The sequence below is a fragment of the Camellia sinensis genome, chromosome 5 (genome assembly GCF_055761805.1).
Source record: "Camellia sinensis isolate YWXY chromosome 5, ASM5576180v1, whole genome shotgun sequence".
Taxonomy (NCBI): domain Eukaryota; kingdom Viridiplantae; phylum Streptophyta; class Magnoliopsida; order Ericales; family Theaceae; genus Camellia; species Camellia sinensis.
The window spans coordinates 167,381,203-167,401,388 of record NC_138965.1 but is presented as its reverse complement, the minus strand read 5'-3'; the positions used below and the strand labels follow the sequence as shown (position 1 = coordinate 167,401,388).

Below are 20,186 nucleotides of genomic sequence, written 5' to 3'. Positions count from 1 at the left end.
GGGACACCCATTGATTAAGGTAAAATCTGTCTTTACTGTTAATTATTAAGTTTATGTTGAGGAATTTAACAATCAATGCATTAAGGGGATTTGGAAGATCTATAGATGCCTACTCAGGTTTTGAGAATTAGGTGCAATGTGTAAGTGTAACTTTGGGTGGGTAATAGAAACAATGGAGTTTTGTATCATGGGTAAGGGTGTGTTTGGCTATAAAATTGGGTTGAATGGTTTAATCACTTGGATATTAAAGTAATACATTAATCTAATATGGTGGGGCTTTTGTGGGTGTATGTAACAAGTAAAAATATTAATTTATTTGAGGTTTTGTTTATTAGGTTTGTGTGATTGAAGTGGTGGAGCTGGGTGTTTGGAGTTGGTGTTGGAATATTATTTCTAAGCGTTTGGAGTAAGTAACGTTCTATCACTGTTGGTTCATTTATATTCCTATTGAATCGATTAAAATTATAAAATATGGGTCAAGTATAAAACAACATTGAATATTATTATGAAAGTTATTTGAATATTTTGTGAAACTATTCTGAAAATTGTACCAAATGTTTATTATGAAAATATCGAATATTTTATTTTAAAGTTGTGTATTGTTTGAATATTTGAACATCACTCTAGTCTGACTATGATTTGGACCCTAGCCAATGGGGGTTATTTATTGGCACAAAAACTAGTTTCTATTGGGGCTTTACCACCGGCTTATGTGTGGTTCTGGGCCTTGTCATGGGCTAAGTGACCATAGTCATCAAGACTTGGGTTTTGTGAATCAAATCATTGAACCATCTGAATATTGAACCATCGATTTGAACGACGAATTTACTTTGAATTATCTTGTTGTCTTTTCAATTAAAATGTATTGTACATTGTTTATTTTTAGCTATGAAACCATCTTACAAATAATTGTTCATTTATTGAATTGTAGCAAAAATTATATTTATTGGTTATCAACTATTTATTTTTTTGTATACTTGATCCAGCTAGCAGTGATGGTTGGTTATTTACTGGGCTGTCTAGCTTACCCTTATTTTATTTATTTATTTTTAGATTTTGAGGAATAGAGTTGCGCGGGGTTTTTACTTTGTGGGGAGTGCTGAGAGTAGGACTATGATTTAAGTATTTGGTTTATTATGTTGGTTAGTGGATTATATTAGTGGACTTGGTGGACAATTTCATATGATAAGAATTATCTATTTTTATGGATTTTAACATTATGATATTTAAGGATTTAATTTGAGTATTTTACGTTGTTGGTTATGTGTTGGACTCTTAGCCTTGCATTCTAACTTAAATGAGTGTACGGCGTTGTCACAGAGCTTGGGGCGTGACAGTTCGATTGCTTGGTTGGAAGCCGTGCAAAGAGCTATGTCATTTCACTTGGTTTGCAGTAAAAAGAGTGTTAGAAGACGAGTTTTATCATTTAGGAATGTGATTTTTATGAGAACTCTACAAAGGATAGTTTGAGTACTACTAGGATTTTGCTAGGCGAAACTTATAATAGCTCAAACCAAACACAATTCCTAGTATTGCAATTAATATTCTTGAATTTTCAGAGCTTTTTAATCCTTGTTGGTCCTATTTGCTTAGGCATTGGAGGGGTTTCTAGCACACATCTGCCGGCTAGTTCACGTTTGTGATTTCACGTCTCACGATGACGTTTGAAGGAGTGCAATTTGATCGACAGAATTATATAAGTGACGATTATTTCGTGCTTATACAACCACATAGACAACTAACTTAGTCATACATGAATTTGAACCCACTTCAATTATCAAAGGCATCACATTCTCTTCGACATTGTTGGGACAAGAAAATTACTACATTAAGGTAGGGGTGTTCATGGTTTGGTTTTGGATGGTTTGCGGATTGGTTTAAACTCGCCGGCATGTATGCAGTTTGGGAAAAATTCAACCCGCAACCGCCCGCAGTGCGAGTTGCGGTTTGTGTGAATAGAGTTCACGAATGTGCGGGGTGGTCGTGGGTGATTCGCGGATTGGATTTTTTTTAATTTCCAGATTCAATATAATATAAGATTGATTTCAATTTCAAAAATAATTAATAGATTCAATTTCCCTCATGATGAAGTAGATTTAATGTCCTACAATGTTCACAGAGCAAAAAAAAAAAAAATCAAAAACAATGTTCTCTATAACATTTCTTTTTGTATCATGAAATTTGGTTTTGGTGTGTTGGCAAAAATATCTAGGATATGATGAATAAAATCAACGGTACAGTTTTTTTATAAAAAATAAAATAAAATTCTAAGTGCGGTTGAGTTCTTGCAGGTGTGGGTTAAACCCACAATCCACAATTATGTCATATTCTAAACTGCATCCGCTTATATTGTGTCTGGGAAACCTCCCATTTGTATGCGGATTGGTTCTGGTTGAACGTGTGGTGGGTTCAGATAACCCTATGCCCAACTCTATTAAGGGGTTGTATGGCACGTGTTATTTTAAAATATATTTTTATCTTAGTTGGATCACATCACATTTTATTTAAATCACATTACCTCTCTACCATTTTACATATATTTTTATAAAAAATCAAAATATATACTTATTTAGCTCATTTCTAAATAACTCCTAAACTCCATTCTAATTGGGACAAGTTTGTGAATTTATTATCCCGGGATTGTGATTTCCACAAACATGGACCAATCCCACGTATGATTAAAGAAAGGAATATTCATGTAACCAAACACACACGCACGCGCGCACACACACACAGAGCTCCATCCTCTCGCTTCCGTAGTGCAAGAAGTAACGAATGTCTTCGTCAACCAAAAACCCAGAAACTAAGAAAACTGTATCCATCAGATTCAACACAACCCTATCTATCTCTCCCTCCTCCGATGATATCAATCCAAACTCGACAACAACACCTTCAAGATCACCATGATCGCTCCTACAATCTCCAAATTCAATCTCTCTCTTCTCGTCTTAATCATCTCGATCTCTCTTATCCATTTCAAACCCTCCCTTTACCGAACCCAGTTCTCACCTTCCCAAAACCAAACCCTAACCCTAAACGTACCACAAGAAAGATCCGAATCTCACAATCACCAAGAACAACACCAACAAATCACTCGCAAGAACTATATCGTTCGATTTCGCGAGTACAAGAGAGCTGAAGATCATTGGAAGTATCTCGAGGAGAGCGTGAAATTGGGGGGTTGGGAATGGGTCGAGAGGCGGAACCCGGCGGCCAAGTTTCCAACGGATTTCGGGGTTGTGGCGATTGAGGAATCGGCTCAAGCGGTGCTGATTGAGGATTTTGGGAAATTGGAGCTTGTGAAGGATGTTTGGGTTGATTTGAGCTATCAAAGGAGCTTGCTTGGGAAGAAAAGCAAGAGGGTTGGGAAAGTCGGGGCGTTTGTGAATGGGAAGAAGCGGCCCGGGAAGATTTTCACGGCAATGTCGTTCAGCGAAGGTGAAAAAGGAAAAAATTACGCCTCCGCCGCGACTGGTAATGCGAGTATTAGCTGGAATCGCCATCTCTTGATGCAGGTAAATTCTATTTTATGTTTATAATTACTTGTTTAGTGTGATTATTGTGTTTGTTGGGGTCACATTTGAAGTATAAAAGTCAACGCTTACTGATTGTGCTTTTCTTACTGTGTACTCTGTTTGATTTCTGAGAAATCTGGTCAGAAAATGATAATGCTTTATGTTCTGCATCCGAAAAATAAATAAGATATATGCCTAAGCTTAGCCATATAGTTGAATTAAGAACAAATTATGGGAAGTTCTTTTTCAACATTTTGGTTTATTTTTGTGATTGTTTTTCATGGGTGGTACATTTTGTAGCTTTGATGCTTTTTTAATTTTAGGGAAACACCACCTTTTTAAAAATAAAAAATAAAAATATGTCCACTGATATATGTGGTGTGAAATTGATTGTTTTCTTGCAGAAATCGCAAGTTACATCCTTGTTTGGTGCGGATGTGCTTTGGTCAAAAGGGTATACTGGTGCAAAAGTCAAAATGGCAATATTTGACACTGGTATTCGATCAAATCACCCGCATTTTCGTAATATCAAGGTATCCATTCAGGGGGAAGATATTTGATTACTATGCACTAGTGGTTTTTTTTTTTTTTTTTTTCTCCCCATATCTAGTTATGGGTATCTAATTTAACACTTGCCTAAATAAATTAAGTAATTTGACATTTTCACTGGGTAGGAATTCTTCTGCGTCCGGTTTAAGAATTGGTATTCAATTTAGTATGAGTTGAACTTTTTTGGGCTGAGTTGATATCATGTGGGCCATGTCTCAGGAGCGGACAAATTGGACCAACGAGGATACCCTAAATGACAATCTTGGGCATGGAACTTTTGTCGCTGGAGTTATTGCTGGTGAAGATTCAGAGTGTCTCGGTTTTGCACCAGACACAGAGATTTATGCATTTCGTGTGTTTACAGATGCACAGGTAATGTGTGTTGTGTTTTTAAGAAATATGTTCATACCACCAATAGGTGTAGAATTTTACTTTTTTGCTACCTTTTCTTCATGTTTTGGTCCATATCTCAGATTTGATGTTGGCAACTTCCTTTCGGAGGAGAATCATATCTATTAATTACTTGAAAGTGTTGTTTTGCAAATTTTATACTCTGTTAATTGCTCCATTAATAAGGCAAGTGATAGCTTGTTTTGAATCTAGTTTCAGCAGCATTATCTTATATTGTATTTTTTTAATTAAAAAATTATGATATTGATGCTCTTAGTTTTTTGATGAATTTTATCCTATGGCCATCTTTAGGTTAAATTCAACTGCTATTTTATAAGGGCAGCTGTAAGCTTTGGCTAATAATGTGTTCTCTTGTAATCTCGAGTTTAGTAGCTCTGTAACGAATGAAAAGGACCTGAAATTCCATATGTAATGAGTTTTCTCTGTAATGAACAAATGAAAAGGACCTGAATTTCCATTTGTATAGATTGTAAACAAGACAGTATTCACGTGAAGAGTGAAGGATAGAATCTAAATAATGAGAAATTAATGTTCAGCCCATTAAGTATGTGTGCCTGGCATACTATCAAAATGTCTTATTTTCCAATTCAGACAATATAGTCTGGGCAAGATTATGAGAAGTTTGTATTCAGCTTATTGCAGGTATCATACACATCATGGTTCCTTGATGCCTTCAATTATGCAATTGCAACCAATATGGATGTGCTGAATTTAAGTATAGGTGGACCTGATTACTTGGATCTCCCATTTGTGGAGAAGGTAAGATTCCCCTTGGCCTTCTGATTGCAGTTTATATTTTAAAAATCACATAACATAATTGATTTATTTAATTTCCAAATTTTTTTTTTTTTTAAATTTAATATCGTTTTTATGCTCACTGAATGCTTGCCTGTTTGCCACACAGTTTATATACGCTATGCTTGAAGGAGTCTAGAGTTGGTTGTTGTCTATGACCTTAGAATAACGCAGTTATCTGGATGAACTGTTTAGATCTTTAATATGCCTCAGGCATCTGATGCTTCAGGCTATTGTATGCATCCACTTGGTTCCATTTGAACTTTTGGATGATTCTTAAATATGACGAGTTGTTCTCATGCTTCTGTTGAGTATCTGGATAATCCTAGGGCATGTAGATTAGGATTTAAAAAGTATGTGGACCATAAAATACCAAGTACTCCTTGTGAAAGTCATCCCAACTATAGAAAAATTTAGTTTGCAGGGTGGATCAGCTTTTCACTGGATATCTACTTGTGTATGTAAAAGCTTTTTTTTAAAACATTTATGTTGTTGGAACAAGGGAGTTCCATTTGCATATGTAATAATCTGTGTTCTGCAATTTTCACCAGGTCTGGGAACTGACAGCAAATAATATTATCATGGTTTCGGCAATTGGAAATGATGGACCACTTTATGGTACTCTAAACAATCCAGCAGATCAAAGTGATGTTATTGGTGTCGGTGGCATTGATTACAGTGATCACGTAGCCTCATTCTCCTCGCGGGGCATGAGTACTTGGGAGATTCCTCATGGGTAGCGTATCTGTATTTTTTCATCATGTTCTAGTTCTTGTTTTTTTATTTGTCTGGTTTAATTTCATCCAGATTTTAGTTCTTTTTGGTTGTTAAAGGTGAAAACATCGGACCAAATGCTGACATGCCTAAGCACTAGCATTTCCAAGTTCCAACAAAGGAATACAAAAATATTAATTGTTTACTAGGACATATGTAATTTAGTTTCTAATATATTATTGTAATATGTCAGAATTTAAACTAATTAAACTACCCCATGTCCAGCACACTTTCTATTTTTTTTATTTTTTTTAACTTCTTTTGTTTCTCAGACAAATTAAATGATGTGTTTCGGAATTAAATGAATTTATTAACATACACCCAAGACAATGTACTATTGGTCCTCATTTGGGGAGAATATGGCTTTGTCATCTTCCTTGTGGTTGCATAGACATTTATTACTGTTTCCACATCATAAGGCTTAGCATGTGGACTCTGAAGCTCTTTTTTGCTTGGGTTGTCAAATATATTTTGTGATGCCATGCTGTGAATGAAGAACCATAGGGCAGTGTCACAGATGTTGTCAGTGAATTGTTTCCTACCTTCATAGCATGATTTAATGGTGATGTTAATTAATTCGGGGGGAATTACACATCAGTGGGGAACACACAAAAAAATATTTACAAAAAAGTGGAAAAGTTTATGATTTTAATTATTAAAATTTATAATGTTTATCACTTTTTTGTAAATATTTTGTCTTCCCCACTGATATGCAACCCCCCCCCATTAATTTAGGAAGATTTTCGCATAGGCTTCAGTCCTTGCTTTGTCATAAAAAAATCATGCTTCATGTCACCATTTGTTTGGATCATGTTACCTGTGATGTCTGATTTGTCATCTGTCCATAGTTACTTCTATTTCCTGTCTTCCTTTTTTTCCCCTTTCCTCTCTCTTCCTCTCTCCCCCAAGAAAATTATAAGAACAATGATAATGATTATAACTTGTATATAGTTAAGCTTATAAAATTGCCATCTGTAACCATGAAAGTCTGCCTCTGCAGCTATGGGCGTGTGAAGCCAGATGTTGTTGCGTATGGTCGGGAAATTATGGGATCTAAGATCAGTACAGGTTGTAAAAGTTTATCTGGTACTAGTGTGGCAAGTCCGGTTGTTGCTGGTGTGGTATGCCTTCTTGTTAGTGTCATTCCTGAAGGAAATCGAAAAGACATTTTAAATCCAGCAAGCATGAAGCAAGCACTGGTTGAGGGGGCTGCGAAGCTTTCTGGTCCCAATATGTATGAGCAGGGTGCTGGCAGAGTTGATCTGTGAGTTCTCCAAGTAACCAGACTCTTAGGCTTTGTTTGGCACATCTTATAAGCTGGCTTTATAACCCCTTTAGGCCGTTTGGGATTAAAGATTTCCCATGAAAAAGTGAACTTTAGCCACTTAAAAAAGCCTTAAGAAAAGCCAAAAAAGTTCTATGCTCCAAACGAACTAACTTTTTTTAGCATTAGATTTTTTGTTGGCTTATTTTTAGCCAATAACCTAGCTTTTTAGCCAACTCCTGTTTGGGGTTGGCTTTTTGGCTTTTATTTTTATTTTATTATTATTATTATTTTTAGAATCTAAAAATGCTGATGCACTTGGGAAGTTGAGTGGCTTTTTGGCTTTTTTAGCTGATGACAAACAAGCTTTTAGCTTTTTAGCTTTTTAGCTTATCTAGCCATATAAGTGAAAAAGTCAATAAGCCACCCTCACTTTTATGTACCATCACATTTGGTGTTGTTTTCTTCTTCTGATTGTCATTATTTCTTGTTATTGTGTTTCTGATTCTAATTTTGACTTCTATGTCAGGTTAGAATCGTATGAAATCCTGAAAAGCTACAAACCTCGAGCAACCATCTTCCCAAGTATTCTCGATTATACCGATTGCCCTTATTCCTGGCCCTTTTGCCGTCAACCACTCTATGCAGGTGCCATGCCTGTTATCTTCAATGCTACCATTCTGAACGGGATGGGTGTAATTGGCTATGTTGAAAGTCCACCAACATGGCATCCTTCAGACGAGGAAGGAAATCTTCTGAGCGTTCACTTCACCTATTCAGAAGTCATTTGGCCATGGACCGGTTATCTAGCTCTGCACATGCAAATTAAAGATGAAGGAGCTCAGTTTTCTGGACAGATTGAAGGCAACATAACTCTTAATGTATACAGCCCTCCAGCCCGAGGAGAGAAGGGTCGTCGAAATAGCACCTGTGTGCTTCACTTGAAATTAAAAGTGGTTCCAACTCCTCCAAGATCAAATCGGGTTCTGTGGGATCAATTTCACAGTATTAAATACCCACCTGGTTATATTCCAAGAGACTCATTGGATGTTCGGAACGACATTCTTGACTGGCATGGTGATCATCTGCACACAAATTTTCACATTATGTACAACATGTTGAGAGATGCTGGATACTATGTTGAAGCTCTCGGTTCACCTTTTACATGCTTTGATGCCCACCAGTACGGGACACTTCTGCTAGTGGATCTTGAAGAAGAATACTTCGCTGAAGAGATTAAAAAGCTGAGGGATGATGTCATTAACACTGGACTAGGTCTGGTTGTGTTTGCTGAGTGGTATAATGTGGACACGATGGTGAAGATGAGGTTCTTTGATGATAACACAAGGAGCTGGTGGACCCCGGTCACTGGAGGTGCGAATATTCCTGCATTGAATGATCTTTTGTCACCATTTGGGATAGCATTCGGAGATAAGATTCTGAATGGTGATTTTTCTATCAACGGTGAGCAGAGCCGATATGCATCTGGAACTGATATTGTGAAGTTCCCGAGTGGTGGGTATGTGCATAGATTCCCTTTCCTAGATAGTTCAGAGAGTGGGGCCACTCAAAACATCCTAAGCTCTGGCATGACTAAGGTGAGCAAATAAGTCCACTTCTCTTTTCTTTCTACATGATGAAAACAACTATAAACTAGGGCTCCATTTGGATACATGGATTTGAAATGCAGGGATTTGACGTTCAACTTTATAAAATTGTAAGAAGGTTAATTAATGGATATAAATTGATAATTCTAAAGTAAAGGATATATAGAGATGGGAAAGATTCATTTTGTTACTGATTAAAAAAAAAAAGATCCATTTTGCTAATATTTTTGTACAAATAGAATCATTCATGGAAAGATTTCAAATAACCATGTCCATTTAGTTAGTTCAAATTAGTTAGTCTATAACTCTCAAATCCATTATTGAAATCCATAATTAGAATATTACATTTAATTAAATGTTATAATCATTGAGTGGATACCAAATCCTTACATTTTAAATCAAAATAAAGTCTAAATATAAAACAAGATTTGATGGTGAAAGTAAACTTTTATACTTCTTCGGGCAGCAGGGCAAGGGTTACGTGTATAGCTTACAACTGAACTAGGGCTAAAAAAACTTCTGCTCTTTGTTAGCTTAGTTATCCTATTTGATGTCCAGTAGTTGGAAAATAATTTGCACAAGCATAAAAGAAATATTAGTACAAAAAAAAAAAAAAAAAAAAAATTCGCTTTCAAATTATGAAATGTTTGGCCATTTATTAGTGTCAGCCAATGAATGTGTCAGGTTGAGAGGAATACACTGGGAGACCTAACTGGCAGTGTATTATTTACATTAATTGGCTGTCCTTAGACTAAAAACGCATGTTCTCATGCCCATTGTCCCATTACTTAATCTGAATGCAAGGAGCAGGTTGCTCTGAAGAAGTGAATTTTGCCTCTGGCCCTGACATCCACCTCCCTCTCCATTAATGAGGAACTTTGTAGACAACTTTCTCCCTCTCAAATAAGCCTGTTTATAATTGGGTGTCAAAAAACATGTGTGTGAGTCGCTCTAAATGTTATGTACCGTGTGATTTGAACAAAAAATATAGTTCCTTATGGACAATTGGAATTACTCCAATGACATGACAATTCTCTTAAACTTTTGAGGTACTATGCATATTGTAGTCTTAACTGGTGTATATCTATAACTGCAGGAAGACTCCCCTATACTTGGTCTTCTTGCAATGGGTGGGGTTCGAATTGCCGTGTACGGAGACTCCAACTGTCTGGACAGCAGCCATATGGTTACCAATTGTTATTGGCTTTTGAGGAAAATATTAGATTTCACAAGCAAGAATATCAAAGATCCACTGCTCTTCTCTGATTCAGTTAGACACGATAAACCCTTGTACCTAGACGACAATCAATTACCTTCACGCAGAACTGATATAAATTTTTCTACGTATTCTGCGGTTGTCGGAAAGGAATTGATCTGCAGAAGTGACTCCAGGTTTGAAGTATGGGGCACTAAGGGCTACGGTTTACAGGTCAGAGGAAGAAACCGCAGATTGCCAGGCTATCAGGTTATTGATTTTGGTGGAGGTTTGAACTCTACTACAGAGAATTTTAATACGAAGAGGTCCAACTCAACTGAGAAGAATAAGGACGAATCGTTGGGAAACAAGTACTTGGGTTCACTCTACAGAGATGATGTAAGAAACTGAATTTTGTGATATTGATTCTATCATTGTACGTGATTTATTATCTCAATTCTTTCCTATATTGCATGGACTTAGGTACGGATGTTAGGTATGTATGTAGAGGTTGGAGCCATCAAATTTTAGGGTGTGTGGACTGGGCAAAAAAAGGGTCATATTTTTCTGTTGTTAATCTATCATGTGAGATGAAATGGTGTTATATGTAAAATATAGTATCAAAAAGGAATTTTATTCATTTTCTATCAATTATACAACATTATATACATGTAAACTGGTGTTCGAGATGGGTATTTGAGGAGTCCATGCAACATAGATTCTTTCACATTAGTTCTGCTCATTACTCTACGCAACAAAGACTGAAACTTTTCCCATTCTTGCAGCCTGATATGCCCATGGAAGTTGCTAGTCATTGGCTTATACCCGCTATTGTCACTGTTTCTGGTTAGTTGAACATCATTTTTAGCTTCGTCAAATGTTGAATTGCATCAATTTTAATTGACCCATTTGCTGTTTGTAGGTCTCTTGCTTTTATTGAGCTTTTGGCGAATTCGGCAGAAGCGACGCCGGCGGAGGAAAGGATCCAGCTCTGGTCGTTATGCCAATTTATAGCCGTGGATGAATTTGGAGGTAGCTGACCCCTCATCTCTTGTACTATCACAAAGTGCAGAAGTACATTGTTACACAGGCTCAAAAGTTTGGCTCCAGCATCATCGCGGGAATGAATTTTGTATTCATAATATAGATTTGTATAATCTTTTGTTGTTTCAAATTCTTTTCAATGGCAGAAATAGAAAGTAATGAGATCAAGTTCAGGCGACACCGGCTTCCTGAATCGATTAGATGAGAAAGCGTTTCTCTTCCATGTGCAGAAACAAAGCTTTAGATTCTCGGGTTTGGCATTGGAAAGTGAAAAGAGATAACTTCATGCTAAGGTTAGGTTTTGGTAAGATGTACTTTCACTTTTAATTGAAGCTTATATCCAGAGGCCTTTTACATTGTACATCTCAAATTTTCAACCAAATTTGTAATTGCTAAGATGGGAAGCAACGAATTTTAGGGTCTTAAAGAAAAGCAACATTATGGGTATCAACTTTCAACGCGAAGGTTACAAAGATTGACAGAAATTTAGGGTGTTCCATGGAGTATTTACCTACCTTGTATTTGGAGTTACCATTGGGAGAAAATCCTAGAGCGGGGCCTTTTTGGACTCTAGAAAAGATTGGTAAGAGGTTAGAGGATTGGAAACGAGTGTTATTTTTTAGAGATGGCAATTATATTTAACCAAAGTCAGTTTAGAGAAACATTCTAATTTGTTATTTAGCTTTATTCTTGTGAGATTGGTGTTTTTTATGCAAAATTTTGAATTATTTGGTTGGAGCATGATCGTCATGGATTTGTTTGAAGAGGTTGATTACTTATGGGATCAATAATGTTTGAGAGTTCTAATGTAACTCTAATGATACGGAGAGTATTCATGTGAAGGTGGGGTTCACATTCCTCTCTCTCACTAGAATTCTATTTAAAATTCTCAAATTAGAGTTATGTATGATTTCTTTTTGGGTTTCAATCTCCACTCTAACTGGCTAGCCAAAGTACCTCAAAAAAGTTAAAACCAAGTTATATTAAAAGAAAAGGTAAGCATCATATTAAAAAAATAAAGCCCGTTGGGTCAAATTAGAATCCTATGACAAGTTACAAATTACTAAAGTTGCTAAAAAAAAAGGTTGCGGTTTTAGGAAATTTTTTTCACAGATGTAGTTTGGAAAAATAAAATTTGTATCAAAGTAAAATCGAAACCTGCTGCCACCATTGCCGCTGCCAACTTTGGTCACTGTAGGTGGCGAGAGTTAAAGAAGAACAAGCGGCGAGAGTTAAAGAAGAACACGCACAATAGTAAAGTAGGGAGGTGGATTAAGAGAAGAGAAAATTATTATTAAAATTAAAAAATGTATGTAAGAAATCAAGAGAAACTTTCAAAATCCCTTTTACTAGGCATACAAAGTTCATATCTATATTATGTAAGTGTTTTTGGAGCTCGCTAAAAAGTCGTTGGAGTAGAGGTGAAAATTGCTAGAGAGACGCTCTCTAATGTCTACTGTTGTGATCTTTATATGAACTAAATATTACATGAAATGAAATCAATGTGACGACTCATAGTATTGTGTTTATATGTTAGTAAAGTTAGGATTGGGCCAAAATAGTCAATAGAGACAAAATAGACTAAAACAGTTAATAAGATAAAACATTGCATTCAAATCATAATCATTTTACTTTTTTTCACTCCCATCAAATCAATTACCAAAAACAAAAAAATTACCTTCTCAAATACAACTTTTTTAGTTAGGCTAAAATAATAAAAATGTTAAAAAAATCAATTAAAATAGCCTATTCTCAAATAGAGGCATTTAATTCATGATGGTTTGATAATTTGTGGCTGATCTAAAACAAACCCATCAGGACAAACTCTCTTTGATACCCTAACTTTGGTAAAACAAAGTATGGGCAAGGGGGAAAAAAAAAGTTTATTATCTGATACACAAAACAACAATCAGATTGAAGTGCCGCACAATCCAGAAATTTCGATACAAAACAAATAGAATTCTGGAAAATGAAAAACTTAAAAAGGGATTGAACATTGAGGGAACAAAAAAACCAAAAATCACTATAACAATCGACATGCTTTTTGCTTAGTCACATAAAATTACATCGAGCTTTTGTTTTAAGAATTCCTCAGATTATTGCCATGAGCTGAGTGAAAGTGAAAATGACGGTGGTTTCTATCCCTTTAAAATACAAAGTAACCGGCAGAAAGAACTTCTAACATTCGCAACCAGAAGATTTTTGCTGTAGTCCACCCGCCACATCAATAGTTTCGGGAAGGTATCTTCATCAACAAACAAGGAATATTCAAAACAATTAGCATCTCATAAATGAGAGAATGTCTCAACAATTTGCTTAACTTTATAAGAACAAGTGAACAACAGAGTCAAACAGGCAAGAATCTCATTAGAAGAAGAAGAAGAAGAAGAGGCAAGAATCTAAAGAATTAGACCTGTTTGGAATAGTTTTCAAAAATCATTTCTCTGCAACATATCTTTATAAAAACTGAAAACAATTTGAAAAATGGAGTAACGGAAACAACTTGTTTTGTATTCCTTGAAAAACTGGTTCTAGTCAACTCAATTTTCTGAAAAAATTTCATTGTTTTCTATTTTCTACATTTCAAAAAACAGAAAATTGCTGTCAAAAAATGGCACAAATTTCTAAATATCACAACTATTTGGTTACATAAACACATTTGTTTGTATCAAATGTGGACCATCATAGTAATTTACAAAATAACACCATTATAACTGCTTATAGAGCTTAGCAAGACAATTCCACTGTTCTAAAGAATCACATATTTAGCAACAATAATATGCAATCAGCAGATAACCTGAAAAACCCAATATATAACATATCCATGAACTAACAAGCTGTTGGATTCGATTAGAATGGTATTTTCACCAAGAGGAACTCAAATTTCATTAGAACCCTAGACTAGCACCATATATAATGAATTGAAATTGAAATGAAAGTTAATTGCAGGTACTTTATAAAAAAAAAAAAAAAAAAAGGAACTCATAATTGAAAGCAAACTTAGAAGAATGCTCACATTTCCTCCTCGGGTTCATGGTTTAGAGCATTTTTGGCTATGCACTGGAAAGCAGCTTCTACATTGAAACCTTCTTTTGCCGAAGTTTCAAAGTAAGGAATATTTCCCTTGGAAGCACACCATGCCCTTGCCTTCTTCTCAGACACCTGAAATTTCGGAGCAAATAACCTCTAACATACTTCTACAACTGAGAGGAAAAACAAACACTACAAAAGTTCCCACAAAACCTATAGAATGCCCTTATTCAGCATAGAAATTATAGAGCAAAAAGTTATGGAAAGCTGTACAGTAATAGGCAAATCTTCCCAAAACAAGAATACAACCAATCATCCTACAACTCCCAACAACAATTAACAGCTTCCAGTTGCTTATAAACAGATCCCAAGTACAACGCAACCTTTAGTCCTATACTTCCTCAGTAGACTCCATTTCTTTTGGAGTATCTGTTCTATTCTATCATATAAAGCAGGCAAATATTATTCTCCACAAAAAACCCTAATTTCTCACACTGGTGTCATCCTAAACTTCAAGATTTTTGAGTTTCAGATCTTTTTCTGTTGAATCTATAGCTCTCTTGATGTAATCAACTATTCTATCTCATATTCAATGATTATTTGTTTTTTATCGTGTTCCCATTTTTAAAAATCGAAAACATTGCTTAGTTGTTAATTTATACGCCCTAGATGTTTAAATTGAAATTATAGTCAGTTGTTCTGTTTGAATCGGATAGTTTTTACCTGAAAGGACTAGTTTTTCTTTGGAAGGAAAGAAAATTTGGGATAGAGATAGCCATGTCAAATTGAAGAGAAACTATATCCATTGACATGCATTATGTTTTGAGGCTCTGATTGTGTTTGGTTGAAAATTTCCCGGAGATATAGGCCTGTTTGGCATAGATTTTACAAATCAATTCTCAGAAGAACAAAAAATTATGAACATTGTGAAAATTTTGCAAACTTGGGAACATTACCCTCTAACATGGCTGTTTTCTGTTTTGGTGAAGGATTCACCATGTACTTGATTATTTGCTTGGCTATCAATAATATTATTCTAGCATTTTGACCAAAAAAAAAATTGAAAAACCATATTACCCCTACTTATCTATCTATCTGTTCACTATCCATATATTTGTTCACGTCATCTATTTGTCCACCTATATGTCCATGTGTCACCCCCCTATTTGTCTACATGTCACTTATCTATCCACCTAATTTTCCTGTTTGTCCATATCACCACCACCACCACCAATTGCTGCCGCTGGCAAACGGCAGGTGACAGTGGCGTAAAAATAAAAAATAAAAAATTCTTTCAAAACAATAATTTATCCTACTTACCAAACAATTTCATTAATCATGTCCTTATCTCTGCACTTTTGCCAATTGTATAAGGCTTAACTCCTATCTAAGATTATTGTAGATCCATTTTAGATTAAATCGCAAGTCAATAACATTTCTTTTTTACATTTGTACAAAAGTTGCATGATAACAACAAAATAGAGTGTTTTCTTTTTGGTTGAAAATGAGAGTGCTAATGGCACCACCTTAATTAAATCCTTGTTCTTATAGCACCACCCTTATTCAGCATAGAAATTATAGGGCAAAAAGTTATGGAAAACTGTACAGTAATAGAAATCTTCCTGAAACAAGAATACAACCAATCATCCTACAACTTCCAACAACAATTAACAGCTTCGAGTTGCTTATAAACAGATCCCAAGTACAACGCAACCTTTAGTCCTATACTTCCTCAGTAGACTCCATTCCTCTTGGAGTATCTATTCTATTCTATCATATAAAGCACGCAACTCGGAACATATTTTGAAGCTATATCAAGCATTTTTTCGTACTTAAATTACCCCTATGCAACTATCCATATTTTTTATTTCAAAATTTGATTTCTTCTTCTTCCCCCCTACCATCCTTTTGAGTTTTTTTCCCCAGGTGACAGTTACAACTGCCATTTTCACGCACGCATCGCGCATGTGTAGCCTTCCAATATATATATATATATATATAGATTCACACACTACACTACTATCCTTCATGAAAAAAATGAAAAAGTCATCTTACCACTCGGCTATTTCCGCTATCAACATCAATCTTGTTCCCCAGTACAATAAATGGGAAGTTTTCAGGGTCAGGTGGACTGGCCTGTACAAATAAATCCATACAGAACAAGATTCAGTCCCCCCCAAAATAATAAAAATAAAAGAAAAACAAGAAAGAAAGAAAAGTTGAAGTCAGGGGTTCGGACCCTGCCCCCTCCCCCTCCACCCACAAAAAAAAAAAAAGAAGAGAGAAGATAATTATCACCTGAATCAGGAACTCCTCCCTCCAGTTGTTGAGGTTATCAAATGATTTCATGACGTTCACATCATAAACAAGAACACAACAGTCTGCTCCGCGGTAAAAAGCGACACCAAGGCTCTGAAATCTTTCCTGTCCAGCTGTATCCCATATCTGAAAGTATCACAATGAAGTTTGTTTCAGCCTCAAATGCATATAGTTGGATACTATAGCTAACGATGTCAATGTCTTATTATCTCCTCTAAACTGAAGGAATGAAACTCAGTTTCTTTAAGAATTAAATTGTCGTCTTAAAATCAATAACAAGAAAACCAGAAATAAACTTCTTCCACAGCATCTTTAAGCTTTTTGATGCAATAAACAAAACATCATATACATTTTAATGGATCAACTGAAGGCTAGAGGCTTTTAACGATAGTTCCTAAGTTGTCTCCAAAAACATGGGTAACAAATGTTACCAAGTGATGCGAACTCTTTAAAGTTGATTGAAATGGCACAAGAATCTGGAAAGATAAGGCCTTTAAACTTAATAGTTGTGGATTGATTAAGAGGAGGAAGAAGTGAAATCGGCTATGAAATTGGTTCAGGATTTGGATAGAATAACCCTTGGGCAACGACAGTTGGGCTCGAGCGATAGCGAGAGGGAGCTTTAGCTGGACTCGACTGACAGGGAGAGGTTTGTGAAAAAGATTACTTCTAACTTGAAATAATGTTCTTTGAAGTCAATCGGGGTAAGCAAGTAGAGAGCGAGTTATTAAAGTCTAAAGAGTGAAGAAGTATCATGCTATCATCATTATCACAAATAAGATGTTATTGGTATAAACTTCAATTTGTTGTTAGTAAATTCATAACATAGACCAAAGGGTTCAGTCTTCAAGCCTGAACTCCTAATCCATTTGAAATACTGTACCCAAATTTTAAAATAAATCGTTTTTGAACAGCTAGTTTCTTTCTTAGTATTTTTGTTTCTTAGTCAAATGTACATTCTTTTTTTTTTTTGGTTAATCAATATGGAATTATTTACAAACATTAAGATAATAACAAAAAATGGAACAATCATCTATATAAGAAAGTCGAATGACACATATTCGCAAGCCCAACGCCAAAACAAGAATGAGCCCCACAATGGGGGAAGAAATAAATATAAGAAAATGAACCCCTAATCGTAAAGAAATAATCCATTTGTACCAGATTGACTGTCTGACCTCTCAGTTGAGAGTGTACAAGAGTGGCCAACTAAACTAACCCGTTTGGTTTTAGTCATATGTACATTCACGTTACTCATTTTCATGGTTGATACTATTCCAAATCAGAAGCAACCAAGCAAATTAACAAAATACATCGAGGCAAAAAGAAACCCCTGAGAGTACACAACCAACCAATCAAACCAAGCCTTAAGTCCCATTAGAAACCCCTGAGAGTAAAAAACATAAATCTACAATCATATGGAAGAGTAGTTATCACCTGCAATGTGAAAAGCCTATCCTCAAACTTGACTTCTTTGGTCAAGAAATCAGCCCCAATTGTAGCTTTGTACTGATTACTGAACCTCCTATTCACATATCTAAATTCCGGCATTTAAGGCCAACCACAATGCGACATCCTAAACTGCTCAAGCCATGTCCAAGCCCTTTCCCAAAATTGAGTCACAAAATAGCTTTGAAAATTGGGTAATAATTCTATTTACACACCACACTTTGCCTCAATCCCAAATATCAATTTCCGAATAAAAATCAATTATGTATTTGTTAAGTAGTTGATATCTGAACTATTGATTTTTATTCAGAAGTTTATATCCAAACAGCAAAATGATGATGGTGCGAATTGAGAGATAATGTGACCATCCTTGAAAATTTTGAATAAATATTTGAGTACTTTGATTTGAATAAAAAATTGAGTAGAACTCAATTGATGAATGGTGTTTTGAGTGATTTTTATCCAAATTTAAATTTGATATAAATTTGAGTCAAGATTAAAGATATCCTGAAAACCTAATAACCTATACAAAAACACACACACACACAGAATATTTATATGTAACACTACGTAATCTGGAGCTTGATAAGGATACTGATTCATCAGAGACGTCTTCCCTACCCTGTCAATCACAATTAAGAATCACAAACACTTCAATTCCTCAAATTCACAAATGTATATGTATATATATGTATAGAGAGAGAGAAAGAGACCCGCTGTCGCCAAGAATGATGACCTTGAGTAGCACACGCCTACGAGACGCCATGGAATTGTTTTGAAGCTTTCAGAGATTGGCAATTGATTCTCTCTCTTCTCTTCTCTGCTTTGTTTTTGTTTTTTTTTAAGATGATTATTGGTCTATTATGGAATATGCAATGCCGAGATTATCTTCTTAATTTTCCGGGAAAATTATATGAATTGACTTTGAAACAAAGCTTTACCAGAGAGACTCCTATAACTACCAGTCTAATTTCAGTCACGTTGCTTGTATACCAGCCAGCAGAGCTCGTTGACGAGTAGTTAAGTTTTAGTGTGGAGTCTTAAATTGTTTAAATTTAATTTAAAATTTAATGAGTTTTAAAATTTATTTAAGTTTGTCTTATTTATATGATGAGCCGAATATGAATTAAGTTTAAGTAAATTTTTATAGTACATATAAATTTATAAAGTCGACTAGTAATTTGTTTAAGCTTAGTTTAATAATTTAACAAATTTTAAAATGTTCTCCCATTTTGCTTGTTTGTATAAAAAGCTGATTTTAAATTAAGTTGAATATAAATCCAATTCGAGTAATTTGATTGGTTTAACTGTCCTAGTGAAATTTGAGTTTGAGTCGTGCTCGAATCAAACTTAAAAGATGTGATGTGAACTAAGTTCAACTCTAAATCTCTTACTTTGAGCAAGTTTTCACTTCACTATTAGACTCAAACCCTTGGGTTGTCCTCCGGTTCACTGATTTTCTTAGTTTAGACGGCCAATCTCTGTTCATATCACTTATCGGCCTCGCATAGGTTCGTCTGGCTTCTCTCCAGATTGGGGGATCGCCTTTGACTTGCCTGACATGCTCTTTACTTGACTTCATTCTTTTTCCTTAATCGTATCTCCACGAGAAGAAAGCCAAAAAGAAGACGACTAATCATCTCCTGAATCAAGCCCATGTTGGAATAGCAGTACTAATAATCTACGAAACCAAGGACGCATCCCCTCAAGTGAAACAAGGAGTAGGCGCCTGAAGAACGAAGATGAATTTTCACTCCTAAACCAGCAATTAGAAAAGAGAGTTCACCCGCAGGGTCGAAAAAAGGAGTGTGTTCACGTTCACCTTTTTTTGATTCTACTATTTTATGGAGTTAGGAGAAGTTAGAGAAGTTAGGCAACGAAGAGATAGTAGGAATTTACATTACTTCATTTGTTGGCTTGAATGCCAATTTATAGAATAAATCTTATAGAAACAAACAAAAGGCTAAAAACAAAAAGTCTTCAAGTCTAACTGTAGGCTTTCCCCAATCTTCTAAGTCTATAAACAAAAAAGTATACAAACTAATTGTTAGGTTTTTGTAATTGCCAATCCTCTTTGACAAAACTCCTTTCAGTTGTAATTTTATTCGATCTTTTATTTCAGTGAGGCTATGAGTATTTAGATGCAAATTCAACCCGAATTTTGCCTATGCAGAGGAGTTTGTGATCTTAATCCTATCATGTTTGCTATTTCGCTGAAGCAAAATTGTAGTCGA

At 35.3% G+C, this 20,186-nt stretch overlaps 2 protein-coding genes across 8 annotated transcripts; one reads left to right on the top strand and one right to left on the bottom strand.

Moving 5' to 3' along the window:
- Positions 1-2,708: 2,708 nt before the first annotated feature.
- On the top strand, positions 2,709-11,892 carry S1P (SITE-1 protease). 7 transcript variants are annotated; one of them, XM_028232409.2, is made up of 11 exons: positions 2,709-3,515; positions 3,920-4,048; positions 4,284-4,436; positions 5,118-5,234; positions 5,822-6,006; positions 7,045-7,308; positions 7,838-8,906; positions 10,012-10,509; positions 10,896-10,956; positions 11,033-11,142; positions 11,301-11,892. In XM_028232409.2, the coding sequence occupies exons 1-10, from the start codon at positions 2,904-2,906 to the stop codon at positions 11,122-11,124; spliced, it is 3,180 nt and encodes a 1,059-aa protein (XP_028088210.2). In that variant the 5' UTR covers positions 2,709-2,903; the 3' UTR covers positions 11,125-11,142; positions 11,301-11,892. The 7 variants fall into 7 exon arrangements, with proteins under 7 accessions (XP_028088210.2, XP_028088209.2, XP_082726499.1 ...); XM_028232408.2 differs by having other exon boundaries at positions 11,033-11,330; XM_082870373.1 differs by lacking the exon at positions 3,920-4,048 and having other exon boundaries at positions 2,730-3,515.
- Positions 11,893-12,983: 1,091 nt separating this feature from the next.
- LOC114288825 (ras-related protein Rab7) lies at positions 12,984-18,966 on the bottom strand. The gene is made up of 7 exons (XM_028232415.2): positions 18,666-18,966; positions 18,548-18,574; positions 17,941-18,040; positions 16,483-16,629; positions 16,240-16,320; positions 14,171-14,316; positions 12,984-13,399 (listed from the first exon to the last, which is right to left on the bottom strand). Exons 1-7 carry the CDS (start codon positions 18,716-18,718, stop codon positions 13,333-13,335), a joined length of 621 nt encoding a protein of 206 aa, XP_028088216.1. The 5' UTR covers positions 18,719-18,966; the 3' UTR covers positions 12,984-13,332.
- Positions 18,967-20,186: the final 1,220 nt, after the last annotated feature.

Bases quoted from the DNA above. Each gene is read 5' to 3' on its own strand.
- S1P (XM_028232409.2), top strand. From the start codon at position 2,904: ATGATCGCTCCTACAATCTCCAAATTCAATCTCTCTCTTCTCGTCTTA. The intron at 3,516-3,919 runs GTAAATTCTATT...GTTTTCTTGCAG, and splicing joins ATCGCCATCTCTTGATGCAG to AAATCGCAAGTTACATCCTT. The intron at 4,437-5,117 runs GTAATGTGTGTT...AGCTTATTGCAG, and splicing joins GTGTGTTTACAGATGCACAG to GTATCATACACATCATGGTT.
- LOC114288825 (XM_028232415.2), bottom strand. From the start codon at position 18,718: ATGGCGTCTCGTAGGCGTGTGCTACTCAAGGTCATCATTCTTGGCGAC. The intron at 16,630-17,940 runs GTGATAACTACT...TGATACTTTCAG, and splicing joins ATAGGCTTTTCACATTGCAG to ATATGGGATACAGCTGGACA. The intron at 16,321-16,482 runs GTGATAATTATC...TTATTTGTACAG, and splicing joins GGGAGGAGTTCCTGATTCAG to GCCAGTCCACCTGACCCTGA.